Source organism: Grampus griseus (genome assembly GCF_964374135.1).
Source record: "Grampus griseus genome assembly, chromosome: 12".
NCBI classification, from domain to species: Eukaryota; Metazoa; Chordata; class Mammalia; order Artiodactyla; family Delphinidae; genus Grampus; species Grampus griseus.
In genome coordinates, this window is record NC_139006.1 from 5,204,537 (window position 1) to 5,229,550 (window position 25,014).

The 25,014-nt window shown below is 47.9% G+C and overlaps 1 protein-coding gene across 1 annotated transcript; it reads right to left on the minus strand.

Moving 5' to 3' along the window:
- Positions 1-947: 947 nt before the first annotated feature.
- BRI3BP (BRI3 binding protein) lies at positions 948-23,599 on the minus strand (the record flags this gene model as incomplete). Its single annotated transcript, XM_082667954.1, has 3 exons — positions 948-5,903; positions 11,307-11,409; positions 23,399-23,599. 3 exons carry the CDS (start codon positions 23,597-23,599, stop codon positions 5,482-5,484), a joined length of 726 nt encoding a protein of 241 aa, XP_082524080.1. The 3' UTR covers positions 948-5,481.
- Between the last annotated feature and the right edge of the window lie 1,415 nt (positions 23,600-25,014).

Consider the following 25,014-nt stretch of genomic DNA (forward strand, 5'->3'; position numbering starts at 1 on the left):
ATGGCTGAGCTATATTCCATTGTATATATGTACCACATCTTCTTTATCCATTCATCTGTCGATGGACAGTTAGGTTGTTTCCGTGTCTTGGCTATCCCAAGTAGTGCTGCTAAGAACACTGGGGTCCGCGGATATGTCTTCTTTAATGTACTCTTGCAAAATGATTAATCAGATGTATTTAACTCACTCAAATGGGCAATGTTGTCATTCCTCCTTCCCGTCCCCACTTTCTCACCCAGCACTGATGCTGTGACTCACTGCTGCGTTGTCCTCCATGGTGTGAGGTCCCTGCTGTTCGCTCTCCCAGTGCTGGGCCAGCCAGGGGGCCTCCAGATAACGTCACCATGACTGGCCTCAAACTGTCCCCTGGAGACCCCTGTGAGATTTTCTTGGCAACATAAATATTCCCAGGAGCAATACTCTCAGGTCAAAAGTGTATTTAACGTCTCCGTTCTCCTCTTACATTTGTTCCTGAATGTTTGCTAAGGCTAGGGAACAATTTTTAGTACCCACAAAAGCATTCCAGTTCAGGGTGGGGGGGAGGTGTGTACATCAGTTGCTATATCCTGCTAGGATTGCCTGAATGAGCAAATAAAAATATACAATGCCCAGCTGAATTGCAGATAAGCAACAACTCTTTTTTGTTTTTCCTTTGGTGTAAGCATGTCCCAAATATTGCACAGGACATACTTACATTAAACAAGCATTTGTTGTTTATCTGAAACTCAGATTTAACTGGGTGTCCTGTATTTTATGTGGCAACACTACCTCCAATCAAACAATTAAATTCAAGATTGTATGACTCTCCTTGGACTGGGGAACAGAATCATGGAATCAGCATTACAGGTCAAGATTGGGAAAACTCCACAAGTGCTTGGTTGGAAGTAATGAAATACATTTAGGAAGTCTGTACAACAAAATTACCATAAACATTTATTAAGCTGTAATTTTCACAATATTTTAATTCTGTTCTGAAATCAGTCTACAAATATCTCTACATAACACCAAAGCCAGTGATTTAATAAATAAGAGGGATGTACGGATCGCTCTGCCAAAAAAATAAGCCTTATACATTTATGTCTATTTATGATATTTGTAGAATCAGTTTCCCAAGGCTCATGAAACTAAAGTGCGCACACGCCACATACGCACACACACACACCACTATATTCAAATCAAGTGGATTTATAGTATCAAATTAAATGCTACGTAAAATTTATAACCAGATACACAAAATACAAATTTGACTCATGAATACGCTGTGGATGATGGGTACCATACCTCACAAATGTGATTTCCAGTTAAGAGGGAAATAATTGCTTCGCTGGATTTTAAGTGAGAGCTAATCACCACCACAAGAAATCAAGTTAATTACAGTATTCAAAGATTTAACACACATGCGGATATTAAACTGACACTACAATAAAACCTTTAAGTATGCAAAAAGACATTAGAACATATGGTTCATAATAACATTAGCTGCCGCAGATCTTCAGTAGACGGTGCAAAGGACGATCGGCTTTTTACGCCACCACCAGGGAAAAACTGGTCCTGGGGTACCTCCTACCTATCAAGGAATCAATGAAGAGCAGAGCACAGAATCGAGTACGCTGGACAAGGTCTGTTCATCCCCGATACTATATATCATATTGCTGGTCATCCAATACTAATTTTAAGGGTACTGTATTAGCTCCTGCGAAAATATATACTTCTCTTATTCACAAGTGAGGAGGGAAGGTTCAACGACTCAAATGGCCATAAACAAAAATGATGATGTCTTATTTTAAAAAGCTGGGGGAGCAGGTTGACACCTTTAGGACCTTAAAGAATTCCTTTTATTTTTAATTTTCTTTGGGCGCGCCGAGCAGCTCGCAGGATCTTAGTTCCCCAACCAGGGATGGAACCCGGGCCACGGCAGTGAGAGCACCGAGTCCTAACGACTGGACCGCCAGGGAAGTCCCAGGCATTCCTTTTAAAGTGAGCTGGCTGGATGGGAGAGCTGGTTTTCGGATTACATCAGCCAATTCAAAACCCATCAGGGAGAAGTGCTCAGGTGTCACGTTGTAAGGCAGGTATCATTCCTCAAAAGCATCTTAAGAAGCAGCCGGAAGCACGGAGATGAAGTAAAGTGGGATTCCCACTAGTGAGAAGGTGTCTTCGCCATGTTTCAGATCCTGCACTGGACATCTGACACGTTATTCCTAACCAGAAGGCTGCTGAATCACAGGGCCAGACTAACGACCAAAGTGATTTGCATCTTTCCTGCAAGCCAGCCCTCGTGGGTGTGCAAAAGTCCTATTATAACCCTCCCAAGCACTGACCCCATCCTACATGTTCACCCTTAGTTCCAACAGGTGATGTCCCCAGCTAGCTACTTCCCACCACAGTCAGAAGAGCACAGACCCAGTTCCCCTCCGTCTGCTTCCTGACCCTGCGCGTATCAGGCTTCCTGTGGTCCCACGTGGCATGGTATGCTTGTTGTCTCCAGGAACCTGTGGGTATTAAAAGCCTTCTTTCAACGGCACTAACCTCTCTCGGTGCTGTCACTCGGTCACCTTCATAAGTTAAGACCCCTGGCATAAGTCACAAGGCTAGCTTTCAGGAAATTCTGTTGCTGCACTTTGTTACCAGAAATGATGTGGGGTACAAAAACAAAAACGAGCAAACCAAAAAACCCGGAAGGCAGGTAACGCGGATTGGTACTGGAAAATATATTTACAGAAGGCTGATGTGCCAGGAAAGCATCTTTGCTAGGATGTCAAGGAAGAGATTGCTCCAAATATTATCCCCAAACACCCACAGAAATCCAGCAATCTGGAGGTAGCTGGTCCTTTTTCTCTTCTGGACTATTTTCTGTTCTCGGTATTTACTGTGATACTGAAGCACTGGGCAATTAACATTGATGACTTGAAGGTATCTAAAAAACTGAGTCTTAACTAAAACAGAGATCCACAGTAGTTTTCGTCAGGATGTTTACATACCACGTTGAAGGATGTGTTACACTAATATATACTACAGCCCTGAAGATATAAAAAAGGTTTCTCTTCAAGGTATGAGATATGGTACAAAAATACATTTCTCCATGTACAAAAGAGAGAAAAAAGGAAGAGATGAGGAAGGAAGCTTACCCTACAAGCTTCCATGGAATGGAGAAAGCAAAAAAAATAAAAAACCCAAATTATTTGGGGTTAAGAACACACCCAAGCAAAAGTCAAATTTACGCATTAAAAAGCAGGCGTTATTCAGATCGAACATCCATGATTTCTATCAGAATTTCAAGGACTGTTCTACCCTGAAGTGATACCTCTAGTGAACTGATTAACTATTTAACTTTTGTTAAAAATAAAGACATCATTCCATCCCTTTGAGTGTACTGAGCTATAAAACTGGCTTCACAGCCTACACTTAGCCAATCTGGAAAACAAGGTGCATATTCTCGACGGCAATCTCCAGTTGATGCTGTGGCCTGAGTCCACCAGCACCTAGACACGTGAGCCTCCCTCGATCTACTAGAAGTTAAAATGGTTTTCCTGCCTGGATCTCGGTACAGCACAGTGCCCAGCAGGTTTCCATGTGTGAGGGTGGGTGAGAGAACAGAGTGGATGTTAGACCCAGACCCGTAATTTAAGACTTAAAAGTTTTGCGCAGAGAATGTCAATTTCCCTTCTGGCTAACAGGAGCAAATACCTAAATATGCCAGATACACAGAAGCTAAATGCACAAAAGGAAGGAGGGCAAAGATGACCTCCCTGGAGTTCTTCACACCCTGCGCTAAAATAGATTTGTCCGTAAATATCTAACTGACAAAACTGGAACGGTTCCAATGCAAAAAACACGGGGGTCAAATGCCCATGGGTAAAGATTTGCCCAAGCAAATTCTAGAGAACATGCGTTTCAGGAAGCGAACTGAATGCAGGAGTTTGGGTCCCGTTATCGTGCACCTTAATAACAGAAGTTTCATAAACATCCTCAGAAAACATTTGCTTCCGTTTTCCAGGTACTTGTAACCCCAAGTAAAACGTCACAGAAGGGCGGCACAGGAGGAGTTGGCAGGCAGCTGAGTTTTCCCCCAAATGATACCTGGACCAAAAGGTCTTGGTCCTATCTGATCTGACAGGGGTCTCTGCAAACCTGCGTAGAGGGGCTCCTGTGAGGGGGCTGCCAGGGCACGACGCAGGTAGGCAGGGAAAGACAGTCACAACCCCCGGCAGCATCCTTTCCTTGCTCTCCTGTGCTTGTTGGTAGCCAGAAAGGGGCATCTCCACTAGCCCCTGATCCAAGCCTTGCAAAGCCCCCTTTGTCCAGGACCCCACAGCTGTCTGCCCTGCACATACCTCTCTCTGCCCTGAGGGACCAGCTAAAAATGAGGTCACCCCAGACTCCAGGCAAAAAGCACCTAACACATGTACCGTAAAAATTTCAGGAAAAATAATTCAGATCTTCTCCAAGTCTGGCTTATTCCTGCTTACTGTTCCTGAGAATGCATTATAAGCAGCAACAGACTCGAAAATGTTATTAGCTGCTATTGGGTTTCCTTCTAAGGTCCTGAGTCACCCAAAACCGAGATGAAACAGATAATCAAAAAAGCCCAGAGAGTGTATCTTTCCTGTATCAACCTAGCTGGCAAATGGCGAAATTAGGACATCAAATAGATTCCTGAATGAGTTTACCCAGGCGGCTCCCGGCATCAAACCCCAAAGACATTTCTTTGCCCGGTCCTTGAATTTCCCTTTACAAAATGTTGAGGTTAAGATACATCAAAGTACAGAAGGGGGAAAAAAATCTTAGGTTTTCTACAAATAGTGATGTCTTCATTTAGAAATAGGATTGAAGGGGGCTTGGCTGGGGTCACTAGGATCCAAAAGATGTTTAGTTTCATCCTTGAAACCCAATGGCCCACATTCAGAAGTGACAACATTCATGAAATTGACATCAACGAAAAACAACGTGAAACGAAGGTCACAGCTTTGGAACCTGAAAAGAATGCACATAGACCTCACCCACCAATCCCTACGCTGCAAAAACAAATGCTTGCCTTGAAACTCTTCCAAAAGGTCGAATTAGCAATTTCTTCCCCTCCATGTAAAGTTTTAAGTTTATTAAAACTTAACTCCATCTGCCTGTGTTAAAAAACCTTACAAAAGGTGTATTTAAATGCTTGAAAAAATTAACTTTATGCTCTATGCACAGATAAACTTCTCTTCCTGTACAGCTAATATGGTTATATCCTTTGTTTAAAAAAGATTTTTTTCCACTAATGACACTTGGTGGGTAGTTCTACACCAACGATCTTGTCCCATTCTTCTCGGAAGATGTCCTAAGAGTTGACACGTGGCTGGAAACACCCTCGCAAAGCGCCACTCTCCTGCTCAGACATGTTTATTAAGATTGTTTGGGGTTTGGCGTTCTTTTTTTTCTTCTTCTTTTTTGCTTCCGGAGAGAGGGCACTGGGAGGAGGGGACCCGGCCGGCTGGCTGGTTGTCACTTGCCGTTGGAGCGGTCAAGACTCTCCAGCACTCGGTTGAGACGGATGTTGAGCAGTCTGACCTGGTTCTCCAGCTGTTCCAGCTTCTCCTCCACGCTGGGGCCACTGGGGCTGCTGCGCCAGTAGAAGCCCATGGGCCCGGTCATGAAGTAGACGGCCACCACGAAGCACAGCGGCAGCACGGCATTCTCGGGCTCACCCTCGTACTTGTGCAAGATGTACACGCACGACATGGAGAACAGGATGACCCGCACCACCCAGAAGAAGCGGCCGAACACCACGTGCAGGACGCTGAAGGTGAAGCCCAGGGTCAGAGACAAGAACCAGTAGGCCAGGAGGACGACGCCCACCAGCAGGAGGGCACGTGTGGGGCTGTTGGCCACCGAGCTTGGATTGAAGTACTGGGACAGGTTCGAGACTGCAGGACAGAACAGAGGGACAGCGGCCGGTTACACGGGGTCAGGGGGTTCTCTGCAAGCTGGGGGTGGGCAGCTCAGCTCACTGGCTGCGCCTCTGCTACACCCAAGGAATTAAAGTTGGCTGCCTCATTAGCCTTTATACCAAGTCCTGGGAAAAGACAGGGCAACGCGGTCATATCGCGTTTCAGGTGGGGCGGAGCCTGAAAACTGGCCTTCAATTTCCTTTCTTCCTGTCTTCCATAGTAACAAATGCCCAGCGTTAGGCTGGGCACACGGCTGCCTAGGATAAGGGCATTTCCCAGCCTCCCTTGCAGCTACATAACTAAGCTTTGGTCAAGGAGAGGTAAGCAGAAACGTTTTGGGGTGGCTTCCTAGAAGTAGTGGGAATATGCCCTTTACCTCTTCTTCTTCTGCCTGCTGGAATGTGGATGTGATGGCTGGAATAGAAACAGCTGTCTTGTGTCATGAGGGAAGGGAGGTCACCTATTGGGGAGCAATAAGATGGGAGGGGCCTCGGACCCGAGGAGAATGTGCTACAAAGCCACCTACCTGCCTAACCACCTACCTGTGAACTTTCACATAAGAGAAATAAGCTTCCATCTTGTTTAAGCTGCTGTTATTTGGGGTCTCTGTTACTCACAGTCAAACCTAATTGTAACTGGTACCCACACATGAAGTTCCATCTTAAGAATGGAGTGAGGGCTTCCCTGGTGGCGCAGTGGTTGGGAGTCCGCCTGCCGATGCGGGGGACATGGGTTCGTGCCCTCGTCCGGGAGGGTCCCACATGCCACGGAGCGGCTGGGCCCGTGGGCCGTGGCCGCTGGGCCTGCGCGTCTGGAGCCTGTGCTCCGCAATGGGAGAGGCCACAGCAGTGAGAGGCCCGCGTACCGCCAAAAAAAAAAAAAAAAAAAAAAGAATGGAGTGAAATGGAAGACTTGCATCTTCTGTGTGCCTGACTTAAGAAAATTTTCAAATAGAAAATTTCAAAGGATAGTAAACTAAATACTCCTATCAAAACCACCTAGGTTTAACAATGGTTAACATTTTGCTCCATCTCTAGTCACATATCTTTTTTTTTTTTTTACCAAACCATTTGAAAGAGGCACACATCCTACTTCAGCATGCAGCTTTCTTTCCTAGTTTTACTGAGATATAACTGACATACAGCACTATATAAGTTCAAAGTGTACAGCATGACTTGACTTACATATATTGCGAGATGACCACAAGTTTAGTTAGTATCCATCACCTCATATAGATACAAAAAAAAAAACAGTTTCTTCCTTTTCCTGAGAACATTTAGGATCTACTAACTCTCCTGATAACTTTCAACTATACGGTACATAACTTTCAACTATAACGGTACAACTATACTACACATCATGTTGTACATGACATCCCCAGGACTTACCTACCCTATAACTGCAAATTTGTACCTTTTGACCATCTTCCCCCAATTCCCCTGCCTCCCACTTGCTGTCTCTGGCAACCACAAATCTGATCTCTCATTTTATGAGGTTTTGTTTTTTTTAAATTCCACATATAAGTGAGATCCTACAGTATTTGCCTTTCTCTGACTTATTTCACTTAGCTTAATGTCCTCCAGGTCCATCCACGTTGTTTCAAACGGCAGGATTTCCTTCGTTTTATGGTTGAATAATACTCCATTGTATATATACACACACCAAAAATGCGTTTTGTTTTTTTTCTAATTTTATTTATTTTTGGCTGCGTTGGGTCTTCTTTGCTGCGCACGGGCTTTCTCTAGTTGCGGCGAGAGGGGGCTCCTCTTCGTTGTGGTGCACGGGCTTCTCATTGCAGTGGCTTCTCTTGTTGTGGAGCACGGGCTCTGGGCGCACGGGCTTCAGTAGTTGTGGCTCGCAGGTTCTAGAGCACAGGCTCAGTAGTTGTGGCGCACAGGCTTAGTTGCTCCGCAGCATGTGGGATCTTCCCGGACCAGGGATCGAACCTGTGTCCCCTCAACCGGCAGACAGATTCTTAACCACTGTGCCACCAGGGAAGCCCACACCAAAATTTCTTTATCCATTCACCTGTCAATGAACACTTAGGTTGTTCCCACATCTTGGCTATTGTAAATAGTGCTGCAATGAACATGGGTGTGTAGTTATCTCTGTGACAGGGTGTTTTTGTTTCCTTCAGATATATTCACAGGAGTGGAATTGCTGGATCATATGGTAGCTCTATTTTTAATTTTTTTTTTTTTTTTTGGCCACACTGCATGGCTTCTGGGATATTAGTTCCCAGACCAGGGACTGAACCCATGCCCTTGGCAGTGAAAGCGTGAAGTCCTAACCACTGGACTGCCAGGGAATTCCCTATTTTTAGTTTTTTGAGGAACCTCCATACTGTTTTCCGTAGTGGCTGTACCAATTTACATTCCCACCAACAGTGTACAAGGGTTCCAATTTCCCCACACCCTCACCAACATTTGTTATCTCTTATCTTTTTGATAATAGCCATGCTAATAGGCATGAGGTAATTAATATCTCATTGTGGTTTTTTGTTTTTTTTTTTTTTTTTGCAGTACGCAGGCCTCTCACTACTGTGGCCTCTCCCGTTGCGGAGCACAGGCTCCGGACGCGCAGGCTCAGTAGCCATGGCTCACAGGCCCAGCCGCTCCGCGGCACATGGGATCTTCCCAGACCAGGGCACGAACCCGTGTCCCCTGCATCGGCAGGCGGACTCTCAACCACTGCGCCACCAGGGAAGCCCTCATTGTGGTTTTGATTTGCATTTCACTAATGACTAGTAATGTTGAACCACTAGTAATGTAGTATTGATACATTTTCTTGTACCTGCTGGCCGTTCATATATCTTTTTTTAAAATTAATTAATTAATTTTTGGCTGCATTGTGTCTTTGTTGCTGCGCCTGGGCCTTCTCTAGTTGCGGCGAGCAGGGGCTACTCTCTGTTGCGGTGCGCGGGCTTCTCGTTGCGGTGGCTTCTCTTGTTGCAGAGCATGGACTCTAGGCGTGCGGGCTTCAGTAGTTGTGGCACGCAGGCTCAGTAGTTGTGGCTCATGGGCTCTAGAGCGCAGGCTCAGTAGTTGTGGCGCACGGGCTTAGCTGCTCCGCGGCATGTGGTATCCTCCCGGACCAGGGCTCGAACCCGTGTCCCCTGCATTGGCAGGCAGATTCTTAACCACTGCACCACCAGGGAAGCCCAGGCCTCCAATTCTTATTAACGATGGGCCCCTTTGTGCCAAGGCAGAGCCAGGTCCGAGGTTGCAGCCTGGAGGAGGTGGGCAAGACCCCACTCATGGGATCTCAGAAGGGAGATGCGTAACACACGCACACGGAAAGGAGATGTTACAGCTGAGGGTGAGAACTGAGGACCAGGTTCCTCACACAGGGTAGTCAGGAGGGGCCTCTTGAAGGAGGTGTCACGTACCAGAGACCCAAGCATGGGAAAGATGGGATCAGGCAAAGGGCTGGGAGGATCACCCCCAGCAGGGAACGCCTGGAGGGACTAGAAGGTACCAAAGACCCCAGCGTGTCCAAGAACAGGATGTCCTTGCTGCTTGCAGTGTCCTTGGTGTGAATCTGGTCGATTCCAAGTGCAGCAAGGAGTCGCTGGGCAGCTTTAAGGACAGTGACCTGACCTGCCTTCTTTGTTTTTTTTTTAAATCACTACTATAAAAGCAGTAATAAAAAAAATTGCTCTGGCTGATTTGCTGAGAAGGGACCCTAGTTAGGAGCTGTGCAGGGAAGAGTTCACCCAGCAGGCCTGAGGCCACTCTTTAGAAACACCTGCTGGCAAGGTGGGCCCTTGGCTGGCATCTGGGAACTAGGATTTCTGGAGTGTGAGGTTGTGATGCATAATAAGAAACATGTATTTGGTGTCCATCCCCATTTCTGGCACAGACTCCTAAGACCCTTGGAATTCCCTAAGTGACGAGTGCAATAAAAGTGTCTTGATAATTCACAGCCCCTTTTACCCACACCTGTGCTTGTTAATCAGCTGATTCTGGAAAGCCTCTCAGGAGGTAGGCTGGTTGCCAGGGGAACCAACCAGATGATTAGAGGCTTGGGCCCTCTAACCTCCAGGAGGGGCTGAAGGTTGAATCCATCACCAGTAGCCAAGGAGACAAGAGAACTCAGAACTGGAAGCTCCGAGTCCCTGCCCACCAACCCTGCCCCACGCATCTCCTTCACCTGGCTGTTCCTGAGTTATATCCTTTCATAATAAACCAGTAATCTAGTGAGTGAGTAAACTTTCCTGAGTTCTGCAAGCGGCTCTAGCAAATTACTTGAACCCACGGTGCGGAGGGGTCGTGGGAACCTCTGATCTACACTAGTCTGTCAGAGCACGGATCTGTGACTGGTGTCTGAAGTGGGGCCGATTGTGGGACTGAGCCCGTGACCCGTGGGATCAGATGCTACCTCCAAGGAGATAGGGTTAGAATTGAGTTCAACTTGGGGGCTCCTGGTCAGCGTCCTGGAGAGCTGAGTGAATTGCATACACATTGCAGTGAGGGCTCCCTCCTCTCACCAAGAACAGGGGCTCCCTGGCTTGGAGGTTTTTACAATCAGTGCGGTTCACGCTGACACCTGCTTTCCTTCGGGGAGTCGGGAATTTGGAAGGTGCAGGCAGAGAGCGCCTACGTGACCAGCTGCCAATAAACACCCTGGAGGCTGAGCCCCTATTGGGCGTCCCTGGTAGATGACACCTCATTCGGGGAATAAAGGGTATCCTGTGTGACCCCCCTGGGAGAGGGCTCTGGGGGCCTGTGCCTGGTTCCCCCAGACTTTACCCCGTGAGCCTTTTCCCTTTGCTGACTGTGCTTTGTGTCCTTCACTGTAATACACCACAGCTGTGAGTACGACCACATGCTGGGTCCCGGGAGTCCTCCTGGAGATGCACAGAACCTGGGGATGGTCTAGGGGACCCCGACACAGACTGCTGCAGGCTTCCTGGAGAGAGGCAGCAGACTGGACCAGGGCCGTGAGCTTGAATTCAAAGGGTTCCAGCAGCTGCCGTCCAATTCCTAGACCAGGGCAGCAACCCCCTGGGGGGTCACACATCGCTCCTTCAGCCCTTTTGATGATTGTGTGAGCGCCGCATTCCCTGAACTAAATCCCTTTCTGTCTAAGTAACTGGAGTAGTTGGTTACGGACCCCAACAACCTAGAGACTCCACCTCCAGTCCCCGAGGTTTGCCTGGGGGCACACAAGTTGGCACTGCCCACCTGCACCTTATCCTAAATAGCATCTGGGAATCTCAGCTATTTACACACGCAACAATGACAATAAAAAAGGTCCTCTCGTATCCTCACTGCCCCCCTAGTCTTCTCTTGTGCCACCCGCCGTGGGTACTACTCCCATAATTTGACCAGCACCAGAATGAAACAGTGCCTTCAAATGAATGCCCCCCACACCTACCGTCAAGTCCAAGGACGTCCAAGAGCTCTGCCCAAACTTTCCACAGGGTTTCCACAAACATGTCCACTCCCAGCACGAACCTCTCGGTCAGCCTCGTCAGGAACTGCAGAAACAAGAGAGAGATCATTACCGACCCGGCCAAAGCTCCCTCCTGCCTAGTCCGGCCAAGCTTACACTTGGACGAGAAAACACAGCCGGCCGATGACGAAGGCCACACCAGGACTGGCCGAGTAGCCCAGGGGACTGACGGAGCTCGGGACTAAGTGTCCAGGTGCCAAGAACCAAGCGAATCTAGACAAATCTCCCTCCTACGGGGGAAGGGATGCATCGGGGGAGCCGGGAGCTCTCTGCAAAGCTGCTCACACCACCTCCGATTCCTCCTGGAGCCCTTCTAGGCCAACTGTTTTGTCAAAGTCTCTGCCTGATTTCTCATTTTTAAACAGTGGGAGGTGCTGCAACCAACCTATTTTCCCCGGAGGCTGGGACGTTGCTGCATGGGAGCAACTCTGAAGGGCGAGAACTGTGGTTCTCACACTCAAGTCCCATCAGCATCTCCCTAGCGTGTGCAAACAGTGGAGAGAGGCCACGTCCATCCCAGCTTTAAGGACCCAGGGCTACTGAAGCTCTCCGAGGATGAATATGAGGTGCAGCTTCATTTCACTGTATTTAAAAAAAATATTTATCTTTTTGGCTGCGTTGGGTCTTAGTTGCGACACGTGGGATCTTTCGCTGTGGTGCCCGGGCTTAGTTGCCCCCACGGCCTGTGGGATCGAATCGGAGTCCCCTGCATTGCAAGACGGATTCTTAATCACTTAATCACCACCAGGGAAGTCCCATTTTGTTGTATTTTTTAAAAATAAGTGATATTAAAAAAATAATAATAGTAAGTGATATTCTCGGACTTCCCTGGCAGTCCAATGGTTAGGGGTCCGCGCTTTCACTGCTGAGGGCCCGGGTTCAATCCCTGGTCAGGGAACTAAGATCCTGCGTGCCGTGCAGTGCGGCCAAATTTTTAAAAAAGTGATATTCTATACACATGGTATAAAGTCTCACTCCCCGCAACCCAAACCCCCTTCCAGTGGCAGCGCTGTTACCACTCGCTTGCGGATCCTCTCTTAGATGCACCGGGTGAGAAATGGCAGAAATATTTCCCCCATAAACGGCAGCATATGTGTACAGTTCTGCTGTGTTTCTCATGGAACACTCAGCCTCGATTATTCAACTTCAGGCAGGACAGAGAGGCCTCATTCTTTGCAAAGATGGCATACCTGCGGCTGCTTATCCAATCCCCTATGGATGGGCACCTAGGTTATTCCCAGCTTCCCAGGGGGACCAGAGTGTTGCAAGGCTCACGTGTAGAGGTTAAGTGCCTCGAAGTGAATTGGTTACAGCATTTAAAATTGGATATCCTGGTTGGAGCCATCCTCCAGGACAGGGGGAAAGAGGAGTAGTGTTGAATCAGTGGCCAGGAGAGCAAAGGATGCCATTGACCTCTGTGCTACTGCTGTCGCTTGGCTGACAGCATGCGGGGCTGGGAGCTTAACTGTCTGGGTTCAAGTCCCAGGTCTGCCCCTTATTTGCTGGGTGGCCATGGGTAGAATATATATGTGTTATATACCAGGGCTCCACCTGACAAGTGGAGTTATTAATAGTACCCATCTCAGCTGGTTGTTGTGCGCGTTAAATGAGATTTGTGTGAAATGCTTTGACGCACCCAACAGAGGTTCAAAATGTCTACTGACATCCGATTTTTTTAAAAATGTATTATTTACTTAGGCTGTGCTGGGTCTTAGTTGAGGCATGAGGACTCTTAGTTGCAACATGCATGGGGGACCTAGTTCCCTGACCAGGGGTTGAACCCAGGCCCCCTCCAGTGGGAGAGCGGAGTCTTACCCACTGGACCACCAGGGAAGTCCCTGATCTTCTAACAGAAGCTTTGGCCCCAAGACTCTTCTGCAAGGACATCATCCTTTTAGCCTTAAATTTCCTAGCTGCAAGCACCAAAGGGATTTGTATATTTAAAGACCACATGGATAAACCTGACATATCCACACCATGGGATATTATTCAGCCACAAAAACGAATGAAGTACTGACACATGCTTCGACAAGGATGAAACTTGAAAACCTTACACTAAGGACAAGAAGCCAGATACAAAGGACCATAAATTGTGATTCCATGAATAGGAAATGTCCACAAATATAGGAAATGTCCACAGTAGGCAAAGCCATAGAGACAGAAAGTAAATTAGCAGTGGCTGGGGTTAGGGACAGAGGTTGAGAGCTAAAGGATTTCTCTTCAAGGTGATGAAAATGTTCTACTGTTGACTGTGGTGATGGTTACACAACCCTGTGAATATACGGAAATGATATATGAACGATATACTTTAAATGGGTGAACGGTATGGTATGTGAATTATACCTCAATAAGCTGCTCTTTAAAAACTGGAAGGGTACTAACATAACATCGTAAATCAACTGTACTCCTATCTAAAAAGAGGTTTTTTTAAACTGGAAGAGGAAAAAAAAATAATGGAAGGGTTGATGTAAAAAAAAAAAAAAGGAGGAAGTATGTGTGTCTGAGAGAAGAGAGGGTCACTGTCCCTCTCTTTGGCAGTGGGTGAGGGGATTTCAGAGAATGTATCATCACCTGGAGAGAAGGCACACTGGTGTTGGTTTAGTTATAATTCTTTTTTGGTTAGAGATTTACTGACATATCATTTACATACCATAAACTTCCTTCCCCATAATCTAACGTTAGAACATTTTCATCGCCCCAAAAGGAGTCTTGTCCCTGTCAGCAGTCACTCCCCATCGCCTCCCACCCCCAACCTAGGCAACCACTAATCTCCTTTCCATCTCCATGGATTTGCCTTTCCTGGACTTTCCATACCAGTGGAATCAGGCAATCCGTGACCTTTTGTGCCTGGCTCCTTGCACTCAAAATAACATTGTCAAGGTTCACCCGTGTTGCAGCATGTATTGGTACTTAATTCCTCTTTCTTGCCAAAGAGCATTCCCTTTCAGGGCTCTACCGCGTTGCTGCTCCTGTCGTAATTCTTTAAAGTACGCGTGATTTGTACACGTTTGCCAATAAGTAGCAACTTGTACATTTTGTTCAAGTGGAGGAAAGAGGAAAGAGCTCCACACCAAAAGCTACCGGGCTTTTCAAGGGCACCAGCTCTCCTAGAAAGGGTGTGAGGAAGTACTTATTTGGGGGGGAAGAGACAACAGTTGCTGCTGTTGCTGACCCTGTCTGTGCCTCCACTTTCTCAGCTGTAAAATGGAACTAAGATAAGACAGCCAGAAGAACCTGTAAAGGCCTCAGGACATGGGAGCTACTTGGGTTGCTTGTGTCAGACCCGAGGATTTGCTGGGTGGCAACCCAGCGCTCCCAGCAAGGATGGAGGTCCGGCCCTCTCTCCAAACGGAGCCATCCCCTTCCCACCTAACAAACGTCTTCAAGCAGGTGCTCAGAAACCCACAGGCCCAACCAGGGTCTGGCCTGGCTCAGAGGAAAGTCAGGCCCACCCTGGGGACCGGCCAGGGCAGGAGAGGGTGTTGCAGGGACAGACCCATTGTGGGCCTTTTGGACTGAGCGGTGGGAACCACACTTGCTCTCTGCCCCGGGGGGTAGCACCACTCACTGTGGCTTCCCCTTGGGCAATGTGACTCCTTGGCTCCCTCGTCTGTGTGAAGACACAGGAGCCCTCAGGGAGTGTTGCGGGCTGCACCGTGTTCCTCCAAATCTCAGCAAGGGTGAAATGGGATCAGTATGAGGGACCCTGATCCAACAGGACTGGTGGCCCTACAAGAAGAGATGGGGACATAGACACATACAGAGGAAAGACCACGTGAGGACACAGGGAGAAGCCGGCCATCTGCCAGCCAAGGAGAGAGGCCTCAGGAGAAACCAACCCTGCCAGCGCCTCGATCTCAGCTTTCCAGCCTCCAGAACTTCCAGATGATACATTTCTGTGTGAGCTGCCCAGGCTGTGGTCCTTCCTCACGGCAGCCCTGCCGACTAAGACGGGGGATCGGCGGAGCCCAGAGCCTGAAGCAGTTCACAGAAATCAGGTGAAAAGCTGAACCTACGGCACAGGTTGTATGTTTTCTACAACCTATAAAATATGGCCAATATCTTATAATAACTCTCAATGGAGTATAACCTGTAAGAATTGTGAATCACTATGTTGTACCCCTGAAATTTATATAATATTGTACAATTTGTATAATACCGTACATCAAGTATACCTCAATAAAAATTTTAATAATAAATAAAAAATTTAATAAAATTAAAACAAAACAAAACAAAACTTGGGAGTTCCGTGGTGGCCTAGTGGTTAGGGTTCTGCACTTTCACTGAAGAGGCCCGGGCTCAATCCCTGGTTGGGGAACTAGGGAACTAAGATCCCACATGTGCGCAGCAAGGCCAGAGAAAATAAATAAATAAAAATGAAGAGAGAGAGACTTAAAAGACAGACCAGTGAAATGCAAGGGTAGACTTTGGATATCCCAATTCAAACAAAGCAGTTACGCATAAAGACGTTTTGAGTCGATCAGGGAAATCGGAAAATGGACTTGGGTTGGTTATTAAAGAATTGTCGGGGCTTCCCTGGTGGCGCAGTGGTTAAGAATCCGCCTGCCAAAGCAGGGGACACGGGTTCGAGCCCTGATCCAGGAAGATCCCACCTGCCACGGAGCAACTAAGCCCGTGTGCCACAGCTACTGAGCCTGTGCTCTAGAGCCCGCGAGACTCAGCTACTGAAGCCCGCGTGCCACAACTACTGAAGCCTGCGCGCCTAGAGCCCCTGCTCCACAACAAGAGAAGCCACTGCAGTGAGAAGCCCACGCACCACAACGAAGAGTAGCCCCTGCTCGCCGCAACTAGAGAAAAACCCACGCATAGCAACGAAGACCCAATGCAGCCAATAAATAAATAACTTTTTAAAAAAATAAATTAAAAAAAAAGAATTGTCATGAGCTGTGACGATGGTACTATGGCTACGATCTTTGCAAAATGTTCACCTGTTAAAGACGCAGACCGAAGTATTCAAAAGTAAACCATTATGACTTGGATTAGCTTTAAAATACTATGCCAGGCTTCAAAAACTTTTTTGATGGGGAGAGCAATGTAACAAAAATGGCAAAACTGAGTGATGGGTACTGGGGTTCATTACACATTTCTTTCCCCGTTTGTGTCTGTTGGACAATTTTCAGGATGAAAAGTTAAAACGAGGGAGATTCAGGTGAACCAACTCAGGAGGCCTGCGGCCGTGGCCATGGCTATGGGAGAAAACACAATTACTCCAGTTCAGGGTTTCATCACCCTCCTCCTAAATCTGGAGGACGTCCCGCATCCTAAGTTCTCCTCGCCCCTATCATCCCCAGGCACGTGCAAACTGGCTCCCAGGAAATCAGGCTGTAAGGGCACATGTGTCTTCACGAACAAGGCAGAGAAGGGGCGAGTTTCTGCAGTTCAGAGGTTGCCCAAGCATCTGAGGAACACAATGAGAGACGCAGGTTACGTGAACTGAAGGTGCTGGAACACACGTGCAGACCACCTGCACGAATGAATTACAAAGGGGAAAAGGCACCTCCAGGACGGAAGGCCTCAACTGAAGATCAAAGTCATGGGACAAGCCGACACCCTGTGCCTTGATGTGCTGCCCCAGCAAGGACACAAGACCCTCGCGTAGAATTCCTGCTGGAATTGTAATTCCTCAATCTAACCCTGGGGATGCAATCAGGTAAGATGCATCGTGGGAAAATTCAAAAGTCAACTGGCCTGTCCCAACCCCACGGAGATACCATGTCAGCCCCACTAAAGTGTCTACACTAAAAGAGACAGACAACTGTCAACAGATGAATGGAGACAGATGTGGTTCACGCACACACATACCCCGGAATACTACTTGGCCATACAAAAGAATGAAATTTTGCCATTTGCACCAGCTTGGATGGACCTGGAGTGTACTACGCTTAGTGAAATGTCAGACAGAGAAAGACAAAAACTGGGGCTTCCCTGAAGGTCCAGTGGTTGAGACGCCACGCTTCCTGTCAAGCAGAAACAGAAACATAGATGTAGAGAACAAATGTACGGATACCAAGGGGGAAAGGGGTGGTGTGGGAGGAACGGGGATTGACACATACACACTATTGATACTATCTATAAAACAGACAACTGGGGCTTCCCTGGTGGCGCTAGTGGTTGAGAGTCCGCCTGCCGATGCAGGGGACGCGGGTTCGTGCCCCGGTCCAGGAAGATCCCACATGCCGCGGAGCGGCTGGGCCCGTGAGCCATGGCCGCTGAGCCTGTGCGTCCGGAGCCTGTGCTCCGCAACGGGAGAGGCCACAACAGTGAGAGGCCCGCGTACTGAAAAAAAAAAAAAAAAAACAGACAACTGATGGGAACATACTGTAGAGCACAGGGAACTCTGCTTAATGCATGTAGTGTCCTAAATGGAGGGGATGTGTGTATATGTGTGGCTGATTCATTTTGCTGTGCAGTAGAAGCTAACACAACATTGTAAAGCAACTATACTCCAATAAAAATTAATTATAAAAAAAAAAAGAGGGCTTCCCTGGTGGCGCAGTGGTTGAGAGTCCGCCTGACAATGCAGGGGACACGAGTTCGTGCCCAGGTCCGGGAAGATCCCACGTGCCGTGGAGCGGCTGGGCCCATGAGCCATGGCCGCTGAGCCTGCGCGTCCGGAGCCTGTGCTCCGCAACGGGAGAGGCCACAACAGTGAGAGGCCCACGTACCGCAAAAAAAATAATAAATAAAATAAAATGAGACTCCGTGCTTCCATTGCAGGGGGCGCAAGTTCGATCCCTGGTCCAGGAACTAAGGTCTTGCACGCCGGGTGGCTAAAAAGTTAAGGAGAAAGAAAGACAGAAGGAAAGACAAATACTGTATGATAACTGTTATATGTGGAATCTAAAAAAATACAACAGTGAATATTACAAAAAAGAAACAGATACAGAGAACACACTAGTGGCTACCAGTGGGGAGAGGGAAGGGGGAGGGGCAAGATAGGGGTAGGGGTTTAAGAGGTACAAACTACTGTGTATAAAATACATAAGTTACAAGGATATACTGTACAGCACAGGGAATACAGCCAATATTCTAAAATAACTATAAATGAAGTATAGTCCAAAAAGATATTGAATCACTATGTTGTACACCTGAAACTAATATAATATTGCAAATCAACTATATTTCAATTAAAAAATAAACTAAATAAAATGCATCCAAGGGGTGGGGGGAAGACAAGAACATGTGTTGGCGAGGATGGGGAGAAAGGAATCCTCATACGCTGCTAGTGGGAACGTAAAATGGTACAGCTGTACAGAGGTTCCTTGAAATGTTGAGAGCTACCGTATGACCCAGCAATTCCACTCCTAGGTACATACTCCAAAATACAGAAAACATATATTCGCATAAAAACTTGCACATGGGGCTTCCCTGGTGGCGCAGTGGTTGAGAGTCCGCCTGCCAATGCAGGGGATACGGGTTCGTGCCCCGGTCCGGGAAGATCCCACATGCCGCGGAGCGGCTGGGCCCGTGAGCCATGGCCGCTGAGCCTGCGCGTCCGGAGCCTGTGCTCCGCAACGGGAGAGGCCACCACAGTGAGAGGCCCGCGTACCGGAAACAAAAAAAAAAAACCCAAAACTTGCACATGAATGTTCAAAGCAGCACTATTCATAGAATCCAAAAAGTGGGAACAACCCAAATGACCATCAACTGATAAATGGATAAATAAAAAGCCATAAGAAGGTATGAAATACTGACACAGGTTACAAAAGGGATGAACCTTCAAAACATGATGCTGAGTGAGAAAGAAGCCAGATGCAAAAGACCACACTGTATGATTCCATTTGTAGGAAACGCGCAGAACAGGCAAACCCATAAAGACAAAGAAGAAGATGGGTTGTCAGGGGCTGGGGGAGGTGGGGTGACCGCTAATGAGTGTAGGGCTTCTTTGGAGAGGGGTGAAAATGTTCTAAACTTGACTGTGGTGATGGGGGCACAGCCCCGTGACTATAATAAAAATCACTGAACTTTCAGGGAATGAATTGTATAGTATCTGAATTACAGCTCCCTAAAGCTATTAAAAAAAAAAGACATAAATGGCAATGTCGTAAAAGCCTCCCTTACCCCCAGATGGGTGGAGGGACTTTGACAGACTAAAGGGAACTAAAGAGACAAGCGTTGATTGGGTGCTGGCTTTTTTTTAAAAAGCTATAAAGGAAATGCAAATATGGGCTGTATATTACAAAATATTATTGTACTAAATTTAAGTTTTGGGGTGGAGGGGCCACAGTATTATGGTTTTGTAGGAGAAAGTGTCATGATGTCTGCAATTTACTTTCAAAAAAAGTGTGTGTATGTGCGTGCCTGTTAGTGAAAGAGAAACAGTTTGGGGGGGGGAAATGGTGAACCCAGGTGGAGTTTCTAGTTGTTCCTTATTCAATTCTTTCAGCTTTTCAAAATAAAAACGAAATATTATTTTGATTGTGGTGATGTTTTCAGGGGTATATCCATATGGCAAAATTTACCAACGTGTGCACTTTTGTCCCACTTTAAATATGTGTAGTCTATGTCGACTACCTCTCAATAAAGCTGTTAGAATGTTGGTGGGAAAAAAAAAAAGACTGGAAAGTGTCAAAGTTACTCTGCTCAAAATATTTGCTTACAAAGCAAAAGAATGTAAGCCTCTTAAAAAAAAAAAAAAAGAAAGACCAACAGTTCAATAATGGCAAAGGAAAACAAAAAGCAGTTCCCAGAAAAGAAGACGCCAATGGATTCTGGATAAGTGAAAAGACCAGATATCTCACAGTAAAATAATAAAACCAAAAAGTTTACTGACACTTCGTTGGAGAGGGTTTGGGAACCAGCCCTCACACGTATGATGGGAGTATAACTGGAAAGCAATTCAGTAACATCTCTCAGTACTAAAAAAGTACATGAACTGGAACTGTGCATAAAGGACACAGCAATCAAAACTAATTTACGCTGTCAGAGTCAGGAGAGGAGTTGTCTTGGGGCAGGGGGATTTCGACCATACTTTTCTAGGTCTACATGCTGGTCACATGGGCGTGTTTGGTGTGAGACAATTCATTATGTTGTATAACTTACACAGAAAAGTGCACCGATTATTTTGCAATTAAAGATTTTAAAACGCACAGATCCTTTGGCTCAGCAATGACGTTTCTGACAATTTACAGATGAACTTGTCTAAGCGCTCTCCAAAAAATTTATACAGGAGGACCTGGACTGCAGCCAGGATTCACGTGGCAAAAGACAGGAAACTAGTGAAACACTGGCCATCAAGTGTAGGTTGAACGACGGTGCTTCCTTACACTAAATTACATCAGGTGCTTCCTTACACTAAATTACACCAGAAGATATAAATATCTTCTACCATTTACTAAGTGCTTATTAAGTGCCTGGCGTTGTACAACCTGACTAATCACATTCAACCCTCCAATTTACCTCCTTTGCACAAATGAGACACACAAAGGTCAAGCAACCGGCCCAAGGTCACAGAGCTAGTGAGACGCAGAGCTGGGATGAACCATGTCTGTTGGAGAGCAAGGCCCATGCTCCACCAGAAGAAGGTCAGGGGTTAACTTTAGACAAGTACTAGATAGAACATGGAGTGTTTCATTAAACGCCCTCAAACTTCACAACCCACTAAGCAGGTCTGGCTCGCTGAAAACTACAGTCCCTAGCAGATCCAGTTTCTTTTAATTAAGATTAACAAAACAATCTCCCCCAAGACTGGCCGGTCTAGGCTACACTAGGCAGGAAGTATCGGGGCAGCCTCATTCTAGATGCCACAATGATTAGGGGAATCAGGAAGGGTCATGATGCTGGGAGACCAGTGAGGGTACCAGTGTGGTCCCCAGACCCACTGTGCCTGGTTCAAATCCTGGCTCTTCCACCCAGTCTGACCTGAAGCCGGTCACTTCCCCACTCTGTGCCTCAGTTTCCCTATGTGTAAAATGGAAACATTAATAGTACCTACCTCACAGGCCTGTTCTAAGGATTAAGTGAGTTACTCTACCTATAAAAGGACTTAGAACATTGGACCACCTATTTGCTAGAAGGGATGCTGCCCAGTTCATGAATTGCTGAATAAAACCAATTAGATCGTTTTTAAAAAGGCGCATTTGGGGACTTCCCTGGCAGTCCAGTGGTTAAGACTCTGCGCTTCCACTGTAGGGGGCTCAGGTACAATCCCTGGTCAGGGAACTAAGATCCTGCATGCCTCTCAGCCAAAAAAAAGGAAAAAAGGTGCATCCTAAACAAATAAATTAGTATTATTGTCATCTCTACTGAAGGCACAAAACTTCATTTACCAAAAACTTCAGTTCTGACCTCGAGATTCTCAGATTCTTTGCCAGAATACAGCTGTCTTATTGGCACCAACGCATATTAAACTCTTAAGTATCTATTTTGTATTTCACGTCCGCGGACCTTATATTCTCAGATAGGACCGTCGGCCAAGACATGGGTTACTTGTGCTTACCCTCCTCAAAAAAAGTCACACTTCTTTTTGCTGTAAAAGGAATGATTTCTGCCTTCAAATGGCTCAGGCACATGGCAGGAGGGAAGTGCAGATTCACCCTTCACACTCAGGCAGACTGGATGGCCACCTTTCTGCACTCAGGTGTTTTTGTTTTCTCCCTCCGTGGCCACCTACAAAGAGATCCCGCCAGAACCCACAACTTCTACGGAGGCTCAGAACACCCATAGGAGATGGTAGTCAGAAGTTAGTTTTTCCAACAAATTAACTTGTATTTCACCTCATCCAATTAGAATATCCAGCCAATCTGATTTGGGCTTTAATGTTCTTTTCTTTCCCCTCCACCTCAAGCACCAGAAAACGTTTTTTAAACCCTGAAAGCCCTTTCAGCGGGGCTTTGCAATGTTGATTTGCTCCTTGGCCAGGATATTAACTAACAACAGTAGCTCACACTGATTCTGCCATTACTCTGGGCCAAGAAGGTACCAACGATTCATAATTACAAACTCATAACCAAGAGGATATTATCATTAGCCCCATTTAAGGAATAAAGAAACGGAGGCTCAAAAAAGTGAAGCCACTTGCCCAAAGCTATCCAGTAAAAGCTGGAACTTAAACCCAAACTTCTCTCCGCTCCCAAACCCCAGGACTGGTGCAGAGCAAAGGAACTGGTGCAGAGCAGTAAGGGCTGCACTCAAGGAACCGCCTGACCACAGGTAACTGTCCCCCTATTCACTTCCCCTTTCTCGGGGGACTTTTACCCCGAATGGCTACCGAGGGCAAAGAAGGGAGAAAGAACTCCCTGCGCTTCTCCGGAGCGCTCAACACCATCCCCAGGGGTCTGAGGCTCCTCAACAGCTCCAAAGTAAACAAAACGTTCCAAGTGAAAGGCCCAGCACACAGTAGGTGCTTAAAAGGGTTGTTACGGTGCCAGGTTGCCAAAGCAACAGAGCAGACTGCATTACTCCCATTTTTAAAAAATAATTTAAAAAGTAAAAAGCCTAAATATCTTCAAAGCAGAAGAAGGAGGGCCTCAGGTGCTCAGGGGAAATGGGTCGGGTGCAAGGCTACGGGAAATTCGGGGTTGCTGGGGAGAGCGCAGCAGCGTGGGGACAGGGCGCGGGCGCTGGCTGGCAGGGCGCCCCCCGCCCCTCCCCCCCGCACCGGGCAGCCGCCACGATGCCTGGCTCACAGTAGGCGCTCATTCAAACGTGTTGAATGAATGAATGAGAGGCGCGGCCGGCGTCAGCGCCGCCCGGAGGAGGCCCGGGCCGCGCACCCCCGGGGGCAAGGTCCAAGGAGAAGTACCGCGTGGCACAGAGGGCGCACCGAGGCCCTGCGCCGGAACCGGCCCCCAGACCCGACGCTGGCTGGGCAGGGCCTGGGCGGCAGGCGGAAGGCTCCGGGGCTCAGACCGGGCTCCTCCGCCCCAGACCCGGGCCCCCCTCTTCCCGCGCCCCGGCCGGCCTGCAGCCCCGGAGGCCGCGCACGGCCCAGGCGGGCCCCGGGTGCGCGGCGGCTGCGGCAAGGTGACCGCGGGCGCGGGCGCGGAGCCCACCTTCTGAGCGGCGCGCACGTTGTCCTCGCCGAACAGGCTGCTGACGCTCTGCGAGAAGGTGTTGACCGTGCGGCGGTAGCTGTTCTTCTCGGTGCCGCCGCGGCCCCGTGCCCCTTGCACGCCCGGGGCCAGCAGCCCGAACAGCAGCAGCAGCAGGAACCCAGCCTGGGCCCGGGGTCCGCCCGAAGAGCGCGCGCCCATCCTGGGGCCGGTGGGATGCGGGGTCCGGGAGAAGGGTGAGAGCCGCACAGTGGGACGCCGCGGCTCCGGCGGGGACCGCGTTGGCGCGCTCGGTGGCCAAGCACCGCACCTCTGCCCGCGCTGCCGCCGCCGCCACCGCCGCCGCGCCACCTGCCCCGCCCCGCGCGCACAGCCTCGAAGGCCCCGCCCACGCCGTGCCCCGCCCCCGGACGCGGGACCCGCCGGCGACCTGGCCGGAGCGCGAGAGGAGGCTGTGAGGTTGATGATCTCCACGCCCCCACCGCCCGGAAGTCTTCCCTGACCTGGTGGGGCTTTAACCTTTTCTTTTTTAAAAAATAATTTTTATTTTTAACTTTTCTATAAAAAGCAACCCAAGCTTGTAAAAGTGGAAACAGCCCCAACAAGGACGAGTGCAATTGATTGGAAAATATGAACTGTAAACATTTTATATATCGCTGAATTTATAATGACACCCCAAAATTGGCCACCGTTGCCGATGGCATGGGCACGAGCTTATTCATTCATTCTGAAATGTTTAAAAGAAAAGCATTAAGCATCCCTCCTGCCCTTCTTCAAAGAACTCTATTTCAGAGTCACAAAATAGTCGAGGACCGAAAGTTCTTTTTAGGAAAGTCCCGCTAGTAAATGAGGAGGGAGTGAAAGAGATTAGAAAATCCGTTTGCACTCCTTAATGAAATGACGGGTCCAGGCCACAATTATCAAGACACTAAAACCAAAAGGTGGCAGGTCGGTGGGGAACTTAAAAAAGGAGGGGCCAGGTGGTCTGGACCTGGACCCGCCAGTCTTAGTGGCAGAAGTAGCAGCGCCACCTATGATGGATTCTTGCCAAACACTTTGAACCCAAACTTGATGTGGCCTCCACATCTAACCAACAGTTTACAGGAAATATGGGGGATGGAGGAAAAAAATTAGAAGCAGCAGAAGCAATCAGCTAAAGCCAGAATGTGGAGCATTCAACAGGATTAACGACCCAGTTTCCTCAATAAGTAAATGACATAAAAAATAAAAGCAGGGAGGCTTCCCTGGTGGTGCAGTGGTTGAGAGTCCACCTGCCGTTGCAGGCGAAACGGGTTCGTGCCCCAGTCCGGGAAGACCCCACATGCCGCGGAGCAGCTGGGCCCGTGAGCCAGGGCCGCTGGGCCTGTGCGTCCGGAGCCTGTGCTCCGCAACGGGAGAGGCCACAACAGTGAGGAGCCTTGTTTGCATCCTAAATCAAACCATGTCCAACCAGACATTTTTTGAGACCACCAGGAAAATAAAACTTAACTTTTGTCAACCCAAAGAGTGAAAAATTGCCTCTTTTTGAACTTACATTTTTCTAGATTCCTGGTGAGGTTTTTGTATATTCACTGGCCTTATACTTCTTTTTTTTAAAGGAAACTTTTTTTTATATT